The sequence below is a fragment of the Protopterus annectens genome, chromosome 6.part0 (assembly GCF_019279795.1).
Source record: "Protopterus annectens isolate FY-2018-M chromosome 6.part0, PAN1.0, whole genome shotgun sequence".
Taxonomy (NCBI): domain Eukaryota; kingdom Metazoa; phylum Chordata; order Ceratodontiformes; family Protopteridae; genus Protopterus; species Protopterus annectens.
The window spans coordinates 1,561,592,884-1,561,604,719 of record NC_056737.1 but is presented as its reverse complement, the minus strand read 5'-3'; the positions used below and the strand labels follow the sequence as shown (position 1 = coordinate 1,561,604,719).

Sequence of the window (11,836 nt, the reverse complement as noted above, 5' to 3'; positions counted from 1 at the left end):
ATTAGTATGTACAGCAATATGCAGTTTAAGTGTAGAACCATTGAGTAATAAATAAAAATGTAGTGTAGTAACTGGGTGTCTACAGACCACCATCTGTCAAAAGGTGTGACCGTGGAACACCAAGTGACTGAACTGTTCAGAGCTAAACATACAGTGGCACAATAGCAAATAGTCTGAGTGACAGCTATGTTTTTCAATCAGCAACTGCTTATAAAACATTAGTCTACTTGGTATATTTATCTGTTCACAAGAGTGACACAGCAGAAATAACTACCTTATTTGCCCAGAGCTACACAGAAAATGCAGTCTGAACCAAAACCTGGTCTGCTGAAGTTCATTAATCTTGCAACGTTATAGTATCTGAAATTAAAATGTCATGCCATATTTGTCTCTCTAACTACAGTTCTTCTAAGGTAGTATTTAAATAGAGTTCAAAAGGTTATCCACAAATGATTGCCACTTTTTTTTAATAACTCCTACACTGACTTGCTGTTACTCATTTGCAGTCTATTTGCTGGTTGTAAACAGATCTCAGAGATTTTGTATATTTTTTTCTTCCACATCCTTATTAACCTTAGCTTATCCATAAAGTAACTGCTTTAGGAAGAAGACTCCTCATCCGCCACTTTCACCAACTGTTAATGTAATATGCCATAAAACAGCACAATCTCCCATACTTTAGGCACCATGACCAAAATTATGGTTGAGTCAGTGCCAAAGTACAAGAGATAATGTCTTCAACAATACAGTCACAACAGGAATATTGCAATCAAGCATTCTGTGAAGCTAGGTAGTAAAGAAACAGCTCAAATTAACTGAATGGCACAAGATGTAGCAATACATCTTATTCAGGATTGTTACCCTTTGGCCCCAAGTTTAAATATAAAGCAATTTTGTGTGTGTGTGTGTGTGTGTGTGTGTGTGTGTGTGTGTGTGGGCTGAACAGCTCGACAATGTATTACCATTCATTCTCCCAAGGACATAGATCAGTGATGAAACTCACAGCTGAGGCTAAAGATTTTATGATAAACATATGAATCCCGCACTACTACTGCCTGAAGGAAAAATTTTCCTTCTAAAGGCAGTAAACCTCACATTCTGATTGCCATACCATGTGTACCATATACAGTATCATGTCTGGAGCACAAATTAAACTGCCAAAATAGTATCTTCCATAATAGCAAAAATGTGACAATTCTCTGCAACATTCAAGTTAGTACACAGAAATGGAATGCATGCAAAGGGGAGTTATCAGTTTTATTATTCCATCATTTTCACACCTACTAAGAACTAGAGTCACCTCAAGGTTTATCAGTGCATTTCACAGGTTAGCAAAATGTACAGAAACAAAATATTCACAAGGTTATTGTGCATAAGTCCAACTTTGCAGATTTGTAAGACTTATCAGTAATTATCGAATGCATGTTGGAAGGAATGAGATGGAAACAGTTCTACTGACTTCGAGCAGCTGTTGTCATGTATAAATAGCCAAGGAGACTTGTATCACTCCAGCAACAAAAACAACAATTTCACATAATTTTACTTTTTGTGAAACAATGATCAGTGATTCAGAACAGTTTGACAGTTTATGGGTTATATACAATGACTGGAAGACTACATCAGAAAAAACAGTGTAAGGCACCACTCATAAAAATTAAGTTAGCTTATAATAACAAAAGCTGTTAATCGTATTGTCATAATTGCCAGCAATTTTAAACCTCAAAGTATGAATACTACAAAAATGACATTTACCTGAATATATTTTACCTGACAACTGATTGTGACCTGCATTAATTAATACATATCCAGTTTCCAAAGTCAGCCTTTTCTTCTAGATTGCGAAAGGTAAAAACATGGCCAAGTATGTCTGCTGACTAAATGTCACTGCTTTGGCTTATGTCTGGTAAACGTTGGATTTCTATACATCAGGACCCCCCCCCCCCAACAGACACACACTACCAAACAAAAATGCTGAATATGGTAAGACATTCTTCTTCTGTTCAATTAGCCAAACTAACCAGAGTGGAGAAAAAAAAAAAAGAACTACAGAGTTTGAGTTAAAGGGCGTTCCAACTCTTACGCATTTCATTCATTCAGAAAGCTGAGACAGAAAATACTAAAAGGCCTAAGTGAGTTATTCAGCACATAGTAATAAATGAAAATTGCAGACAGACCAGAGTTCAAGATGTTGTCATGTGTTGTTTTCCTTCGGGTTCAATAAAATTGCCAAATACTTTCTTAAAAATTCTGCTAAAAAGAATAAGATGCTGCTTTTAAAAAATGTTCAAGCTGCATAAAACAATTTGTATTAACCTGTGCTGTAATTTACCAGGCATAATTTATTTGCCATTTTCTTCCAACACAATATACAGAGTTCAAACCTTTGTTGTATCTTTTTGTGGTTAAGTGGATGTTCATTCTTAAAAGGCATTGACTAGAGCTGCTGTCACCAAAGGCTTCCTTCCAGTTTCAGATATATACTGCAGGCATGAAACCATAACATTTCTCCATCTACTTGAGTGTGGATCTTTGCACAATAGTGAATATCATGTGCACATATTCAAACTGGCAGTCAAAGGCTGAATTTCTTGCAACAGCAAATCAAGAACACTGCATCTTGCTGCCAGACCTACAATGAAACAATGTCACTAGGCAGCGAATAGGTGCAAAGTGTTGCACCCTTCTAAAAGTAAAACAATAACAAGTAGCAGTAACATCAGTTTCTGAAACATACAAACCTAGTTTGTAAGCACACAAAGTCAAAGCTTCTTTTTTACTGTTTCTCATCTTTGATTATAAAGTGCCAGCATTATTCCAATCCTGTTCTTCCACAACAGTGCAAATACTACACAGTACATTGAATCCATTTACTGCATTTAGTGGTTGAAGAATCATATGGCTGTATAAGCACAGGATGGACGCATAGAGTTCTGATCGACAGCAGTTCTGCAAAACTGTATCTGAGATGCTGGAGTGTTTATGTGCTGAGTCCTGGGCTTTTACACAGTGCTTTATGATAAATCCATCCGTCACCCTGAAATTTATTAAAACAAGACATCAAGATAACAGTTAAAATATTTATCTTCTTTTTTTTTTCCTGCAGTTTTCACTTCTTTTGCTATTAGCTTACTACTAATCAAACTGATTTTTATTTATTTTTATTTTATTTATTTTACATTTATTTACCTGGTGATATCCGACTGGGCTGGGGGCTCATTTTCAGGGGAGACTAGGGGAGAAAAGCTTCAAAAAACTTTGATTGAAAATACAGACACGATTAAGAATACACACATTACAAATATTTAGTATTTTAGTTAACATAAAAGGTAAGATTGTAAACAGTCAAAATTTAATAACTGAAAAATAATGAAGTTGCATAAAGTAGCAGAGAAGACAAAACATAATAGATGTTACATTACAACAAATTCAGGGTGTAGTTCCAAGATGAGTTATGTGGTGAGGGCAGCATGGGTGTAGGAGATGCTGGATAGGATAATGGTTGACATGCATAACTTAGTGAATAAGTACTGTGAAAAATGAAGCTGATGAAGTGGTGACAGAAACGGGAAAGATCCCAATGGTATATTCATTTGCACAAATTTAGAATGCTGTCACAGTTTGTTAAGCATTTCAATTTTATGAGAGCGTCCTGGTGATGGAACAGAAGATACAGATGCAAACAAAAGCCATCATCTCTTCAATAAAAATGGTTACAAAAACTTTCATTTTTTTTTAAAGTTATGTACTTACCATAACATTAGCTCCATCTCAAGCTGTGGATTACTGGATCTCATCAGATCCGAGACCAGCACTTAAGAATTTTCAGCTCCGAAGCTTCATCTCTTTCCCCCATAATGCACTCTATAACTAAATCTCCTCAGATCAAGTTTGCCAAATTCCGCTAACAAGAATGAAGGATTAGACTGAAGGGTCCCTACAACAGATTTTGGACAAAGTCTGTAATGTCCACCAAGAGCCACAAATACCAGAGACAATTTAGAAGAGTGACTGGGGGAGGAATTATTGAGACTGATGGAAAAAGACAACATTAATTCAGCATCATGGCAAGTACATCATTTCTGTAACAATAGTCCTGTACTTACCATAACTTGGTACCTGTGTTATCCTATTCATATTATGACTGGATCTTGGATCCAATACAGTAACTTTGCAGATTCAAAACTCGAGCTCCTCCCACTCCCATAATCTCTTTCTAACTTTAAACCCTCAGACTGAGTTTGCTGACCAATGATAGAAACCCACTAGGCACCAAACTATCTACCTAGACATAGGCAACAATAGCATTAGAACTGCCAGAGGTGGAAGCTCAAGGGCCCAAACCCCAGCCTCTCCAAAACCACCAGAAACGTGGAAGGCAGGAGGGCAGGACGTGATGAATAATGAAATAGGATAACACAGATACCAAGGTATGGTAAGTACATAACTATTGATCTGATGTTATCCATTTCATTATTCATCACAACTGGGTCAGAATCCCCAGCTACAAAGAATCCTGGGTGACCCTAAGGAAGGATGTGCCTGAGCACTGTGGAACCAAAAGACGCCCTGCCTCTGGAGACCATATCCAGTTTATAATGAGCAACAAAAGTGTGAAGGGTGGACAGAGTGGCCACAGCACAGATCCAAGGACATTGTGGCAGCCAAGGCCGAAGTAGCAGCCACTGACCAAAGAGAATGCATCTTAAGAAGACGAGGCAGCTCCATGTTCCACACAGAGTAAACCTGGGAAATACAACTAGAGATCCATTTAGAAATTGTTAGCTTTGAGACCGCTTGACAATGCTTGTTCAGGGAAAAGGCCACAAATAACTGATCAGATTTCCTAAAGGGTCCAATGTAAAACAATCTCAACTGACAATGTACATCCAAGGTACGGAGCAGATATTCACCCTTATTAGAGTGATTAGGGAAGAAAACAGGAAAAGTACCGTTGTGTAAACTTACCATAAATGTAGATGTTAGAGTGTATTCACTGTTGCAGTCATCACATTTGTGTTATTGCTGCCAGGGTAGCCCTCAGTCAGCCCAAATACCAAAGGCTTAGTGTATTTCTGCGTCTGTTGCTGTCACTCCAGGACTGATGTCAGGTCGTCAGTGTTATAAATTAAGGCAGCCGATGCCATTACATCAGTTTTTCTTGCCCTGTCAGGAGTCCCCAAGAGGGAGCTAGGTTATGGTGGAAGAATGCCACCAGAAGAAAGTACCAAAAATTCCTTGTAAGGATAGAGAGAGACAGAGAGAGAGATTGAGAGAGAGAGACAAGGGGGATGGAGGGAGGGGAAACCAGGACTGCAACAATGAATACACTTGAACATCTACATTTATAGCAAGTGTACACAACTTTACTATATTCTTCGTGTTTCACTGTTGCAGTTATCACATTTGGGTTGATTCCCAAAGCTGAAGTAAAGGGTGGAGGCAGTCAAGAAGACTGGGGGCTGGCTAGGATGCCCTGCAAGACTGCTGTGGCAAAGCCTGCCCTGGATTTGGGGAAGATAGGCAGGTGGTAATGCTTTGTGAAGGTATGAACAGATGTCCATATTGCAGCCTCCAGGATGTCCCTGGTGAGGACCCCTCTGAAGAAAGCTGCAGAGGTGGAGGTTGCTCTGGTAGAATGTGCCCTGACCCCCTTGGGGGAGGTTTCCTGTGCTGCTTGTAACAGGAATGGATGTAGTCTGCTATCCATTTGGAAATGGTTTGTTTGGATATGGCCTTGCCTCTGCTCCTGTAGCAAAGCTGACTAAAAATAGATCAGTTTTCATAAATGATTTAGTACTGTCTAGGTAGAATCTGAGCTGTCTGTGCACATCTAGAGAGTGCAGAATTCTTTCCTCCTTGTTTTGTGGGTTAGGGAAAAAGGTGGGCAAATGAATGGAAGAGAAGGACAGACCCTGTGTAGTAGGTCAGCCAGGTAATCCAGGATGAGAGGTAGGGAGGGCTGTGCAGTTCCGGCTCCCTTAGCCTGGATCCAGGTGCAAAACCTTTTCCACTTGTCAGCATAAGACTTTCTACTGTTGAGAGCCACACTGGACACTACTTTTAGCATGAAGGAATGGGTTAGTCCTGAGGGAGAGACTGTCAGCATGAAAAATGATGAAGGGCTCTACAACCATTAGTGCTTGTAGCTCGGACACTCTTCTAGCTGAAGTGATGGCCACAAGCAAGGCTGTCTTCCAAGAGAGGAACTTTAACTCTGCTGATGCTGCTGTTTCAAAGGGGGGCAGGGTGAGTTTTTCCAAAACAAATTAAGGTCTCTAGTTGGAGTAGGTGCTCTTCTGGGTGGCCTCAAGTTGTTAGCCCCTGTTAGGAACTGTTTGATGACAGGGTGGGAGAAAAGAGGTGGCTCTGTGCTGAAATGAGCAGAGATGGCAGAGGTATGGAAGAGAAGGACAGACCCTGTGTAGTAGGTCAGCCAGGTAATCCAGGATGAGAGGTAGGGAGGGCTGTGCAGTTCTGGCTCCCTTAGCCTGGATCCAGGTGCAAAACTTTTTCCACTTGTCAGCATAAGACTTTCTACTGCTAGGGCGTCTGGCCTCATGTACAACATCTAAAACTTGTTTGCTTAGATTGGCAGCTTGTGCAGTGGTCAGGGAATAAGCCAGGCTGCCAGACTGAGGATCTGCAATTGGGGATGCACAAATTCTCCATTCCTCTGGGTTAGGAGTGTTGGGATCTGAGGGAGTTGCCATGGTGGCAGTGGTGACAGGCTTCACAGCAGAGGGTACCAGTGCTGGCATGGCCAGTCTGGGGCAATAAGGACTGTCCTCGGTTTTTCCTCCATTATTTTTAGCAGTACCCTAGTAATGAGCGGTACAGGGTGGAATGCATAGACCGAGAGGATGACATACTGGAAGGATAGAGCATCCACTTTCCAGGCCTTGCTGTGTGGCTCCCTGGTACAGAACTTGCTGAGCTGATGGTTGGAGTGGGAAGCAAAGAGGTAGACCTTCAGGGTGCCCAATTTCTGGGTTATAAGGGTGAAGGTTCTTTGGTCTAGCTGCCACTCATATGGATCCAGAAGGTTTCTGCTTAAGTTGTCTGCCAGAGAGTTTAGAGAGCCTGGCAGGAATTGTGCTAGCAGATGTAGTTGCATGGCTGAGGCTGTGTGCCAAAGGGTCATGGTGAGCATGCACAGAGGGAACGAGCGAGTCCCACCCTGCTTGTTGATATACGACATCACAGTGGTGGTGTCTGTTTTGATCAGTAAAGGCCCCTGGGTGAGTAGGGGTCTGAAGGCTGTCAGAACTTGCTGAACAGCTAACATCTCTTTTTGGTTGATGTGCAAATGTATTTGGTTTGGGCTCCATTGGCCCTGAATGCACCTGCCATCCAGGTGTGCACCCCAGGCATAGTCTGATGCGTCTGTGGTGAGGGTCTGGGTAGAGTGGGGTTGTGAGAACAGTAGTCCCTTGTTGTGGTTGCATGCTGCTGCCCACCAAAGGAAATCTTTCCTTAAGCAAGGTATTACTGGTATAAGAGTTTCCAGGTCTTGGGAGTGTTGACACCAAAGGCCTTTTAGGTATTTATTTATTTTATTTTACATTTGTTGACCGGGCTAGTCTAGCTGGATACATTTCCATTTTCAGTAGAGGCCCGGGGAGAAAAGCTCCACATAAATTTGAACAAAAAACGTTACAAATAGACAAGCAAATGGACAAATCATCATAGATGAAAAGACAAATAAAAAATATAGTACCCAATAACAGATATATACAAAAAGAGGATCACATTTCTAAAAATAACATTAATTAGCTGAAATAACATCAAGAACAAGTCACAAAACAGAGAGCAAAATTGATTAATAATATTATATAGAACTAATCTTAGTAACAGCAGGAGAAAGAGAAGCACTAAAATAGGAGAGGAGGAAGGGAAGCAGTATAAGAAAAGAGAAGGGGAAGTTGAGAGAGATTAGCATAGAGGAAAGAAGAAACAAAATACTCTAAAAGGAGGTAGACTGAAGCAGATACAGTAAAGAGAGAGGGAAAGTAGTAGGAAAGTGCAGAGTAGTAGGAAAGTGCAGAGGAGGTAAAGGATCAGTCAGGTTTTGAACAGGAACAGAGCCAGTGGCTTTGGAAGTAGTCTTTGATTTTGTGTTTAAAGAGAGGCAGAGATGTGGTAAGTGTTATGTCGCTAGGAAGCAGATTCCAGTTCCTTCCTACAGTATTATTGAAAAGAGAGTCACCGGCAGAATTATAAGTCTTTGTTATAGTAGCCATAAGTTTACTGGATGAGCGAAGGGAGTTTAGGTTGTTATAGGGGATTAAAAGTTTAGAAAGAATAGGGTTTTGTTTGGTTGGTATAAGATTTTATGGGCAATAGTGAGTTGAGGGATTAACAGAAGGTTTTGTAGTTCAAGCCAGCCTAGAAGTTTCAGGTTAATACAGTGATGAGTTCTAAAAGGGTTACTAGTGGCAAAACGGGCAATGTTGTTGTAGCAAGTAGCCAGTTTGTTAAGGTTGGCTTTCTTAAGGTTAGTAAAATTGGTGAGGCATAAAGAAGAGTAGACAAAAGATGAGAGTGGGCAATCTTGGCTCTGGATGATGATGTTAGGAAAGGTTTAATTCTATATAGGCTTCCTATTTTTCTATTGACTGTTTTAATGGTGTTGTTGATATGCTGGTCAAAGGAGAGGTTGTTATCAATTGTTATTCCTAATAATTTTGTTGTTGGATCAGGAGCAATGAGAGTGGCATTATTTGAGGAGATGGTGAAGTCCAAGGGGTGGACCTAGTGCTAGGAGAGAAAAGGAGAAGTTTAGTTTGTGGCATTGAGGAGGAGGTTGCGTCTGGTGAACCAAGTTTCTACAGTGTTGAAGACATTTTGAGTAATAGATGAAAGTTCATTAGGAGATGAAGCAGAGCAGATAAGGGTGGAGTCATCTGCATACTGAATGCAGGTAGATTGAGGAATTGCTAAGTGAAGATCATTGATGAACAGGGAGAAGAGAAGAGGTCCTAGAATGGAGCCCTGAGGTACACCGATGGAAACGGGTGTGAGTGAGGAAATTTGGTTTTCCCAACGAACTGCTTGCTGTCTATTGCCAAGGTAGGATGTAAACCAGTTAATGGCAAGATTATCAAAGGAGAGGGATGTAAGAGTGTTAATTAAAATGGAGTGGTTGACCATATCGAAAGCTTTAGAGAGGTCAATGAAGAGAGCAGAAGAGAGAAGGTTGTCGTTGCGGTTCCTGTTGATAGTATCTACAAATGATAGGAGAGCAGTGGTAGTACTGTGATGTGGTCTGAAACCGTGTTGACAGTTTGCTATTATGTTGTTTTGAGAGAGATGCTGTAAAAGTTGTAGGTGAATACATTTTTCCATTATTTTTGCTAAGGGAGAAAGGAGGGCAATTGGTCTATAGTTTGAGTACTCAATTGAGTTTCCACCTTTATGTAAAGGGATAATATGGGATATTTTCCAGATGTCTGGGATGGTTCCCTCTTGGATTGTCCTATTTATAAGTATAGATACTGGATATGCAATTTCTTTGGCAGCTTTTTGGAGGAAAAGTGAAGGGAGCTTGTCAGCAGAAGGGGTACAAGGCTTCAGTTTGTGGATAAGTCTAGAGATGAAAGATGTAGGAATAGGGTGTATTTTAAAGTTATTTGAAGGGTGTCTTTGGTTTATAGGTGGGTTGGAGTTATAAGTGCTAAGCTGTTTAGCTAGTGATAGAATAGTGTCAGTAAAAAAAAGAGTTGAAAGCATTTGCAGTGAGGTGGGGAGTATCTGGGTCAGCATTGAGAGGGGTGGGAGTTTTGGATGTTCCTGGGGAGAGGAGTCTATTTATAGATGACCAGAACTGTTTGGGGTTGTTATGATGAGTTTGTTGAAGTTTGCAGTAGTAGGTTTTTTTGTCAGTAATTATTGCTTTTTTAGTCGAGTTTCTAAGTTGGCGGAAATGAAGAAGGTCAAGGGAATTTCTATGGTTTCTCCATTTGGCCCAGACTTTATTTCTGGAGAGAATTAGCTTTTTAGTTTCTTTAGAGAGCCATGGGGCAATATTGGGTTTCATTCTGATGGTGCGTTCAGGAGCATGTTTGTTGAGAATGGATAAAAAAGTGGTATTAAAGTATGATACTGCATTTTCAAGGGGAAGAGATTTCAGGGGGCTCCAGTTGCATTTGCTGAGTTCATTTTGAAATAGGTCGATGTTAAAATTTTTAGTAGAGCGTATTTTTTGAATGTTAGGGGGGTTAGGGAAATCAGTTCTTTCTCTAGTAATAAAGGTTAAAGCATGGTCACTTATGTCATCAGGCAGGGTTCCTGCTTTGTAGGCGTGTTTGATTTTGTTTATGAGTATCCAGTCTAAAATACTCTCTTTATTGTTAGGCTTGTTGATTCTAGTGGTTGAAGTAATAGTCTGGGTGAAACCATATAGGTTCATATGAGAGGAAGGATTTTCTGCATTTATAGTGTTCCAGTCAACATTGATGTCACCTAGAATTATAGTTTCTTGGGGGTAAGTAGTAGATACCCAGCTGAGAAAGGGTTCTAGTATGGGTATATTGTTTCCTGGTGGTAAGTAGATGCAGATAATATAAAGGGATTTCTTGGTGTTTATTTGGAGTTTTGTTATGATGGCTTCTACTTTGCAATCTGGGGTAGGATAGGTTGGAAGAGTAGAGATATTAAGCTGATTCTTAAAAAGAATTGCTACTCCACCACCTTTACATTTTGGTCGGTCAAGTCTTATTATGCTATATCCTTGGGGTGTGATCTCAGTGTCTTTTGTTTCTGGTTTGAGCCAGGTCTCTGAGAGGCACAGAATGTCAAACGAATGAATATCAAGGAGGGCATGTAATTGAACTATTTTGTTATTTATACTATGAATGTTTAGGTGTCCAATAAGGAGGGACTACCGTTCTCACAACCCCACTCTACCCAGACCCTCACCACAGACGCATCAGACTATGCCTGGGGTGCACACCTGGATGGCAGGTGCATTCACTCCGTTGTAGTTTCCTCATATGCAGTCTGGCATATGGAATGAGTAGAATGCAAGAAGCCACGAAACTTAGAGCTTGCAGGATTTTCCTTGCGGATAACTGGGGCCTGGTGCTAGCTGAGAGAAGTAGGCTGTCAGGTAGGTTTGTTTTTCTGGTGTAAGGAATGCCATCCGGGATGCTGTGTCCAGGCTTGCTCCCAGGAATACAATTTGTTGTGTGGGTACTAATTTGGATTTCTTTTCATTGATAGTATACCCCAGGGAAGTGAGTAGGTCTTTTACAAAGGTCAGGTGCTTTAGCAGCTTTTCCTGTCTGCCTGAATCAGGCAGTTGTCTAAGTATCGGCAAATGTGAATATGTCTTTGTCTGCAAAAAGCAATGACGGGAGCCAGACATTTTGTGAAAACTCTGGGAGCAGTGAATAAGCTAAAGGGAAATGCAGAGAACTGAAAATGCAGTGATCCTGCCCTAAAACGGAGATATTTCCTGCACGATTCCCTGATCGGGATGTGTAGGTAGGCCTCTTTTAGGTCTAGGGTAGCTAACCAAGCATCCTTGGGGAGCATAGATAGAAGTTGGTGGAGGGTGAGCATTCTGAATTTTGGTATCATCAGGAAAGTGTTTAGAATGGATAGATCGAGGATGGGGTGCCAGGTGCCCTCTTTTCTGGGTACCAGGAAGAGTCTGGAGTAGAAACCTTGGCCTACCTGTTCTGCAGGAATATGCTCTATTGCCTTCATTGAGAGCAGGGAAAGGACTTGCTTTTAGGCCTCTGCCCACTGGTTTGGGGGAAGATCCGGGAACCCTTTTGGGGTTGGTAGAGTGTGGAAATAAAATCTGTATCCCTGGGACACTATGTTGAGGACC

The 11,836-nt window shown here is 40.9% G+C and overlaps 1 protein-coding gene across 2 annotated transcripts in view; it reads right to left on the bottom strand.

Annotated features, from left to right (window-relative positions):
• Window positions 1-1,243: 1,243 nt before the first annotated feature.
• Window positions 1,244-11,836, bottom strand: part of OSBPL11 (oxysterol binding protein like 11) — a 1,295,440-nt gene continuing 1,284,847 nt past the window's right edge. For both annotated transcript variants that reach the window (XM_044075008.1, XM_044075009.1), the window contains exon 13: window positions 1,244-3,034. In XM_044075008.1, coding sequence (XP_043930943.1) covers window positions 2,978-3,034 — 57 coding nt within the window. In that variant the 3' untranslated portion in view covers window positions 1,244-2,977. The remainder of the gene's footprint in view (window positions 3,035-11,836) is intronic.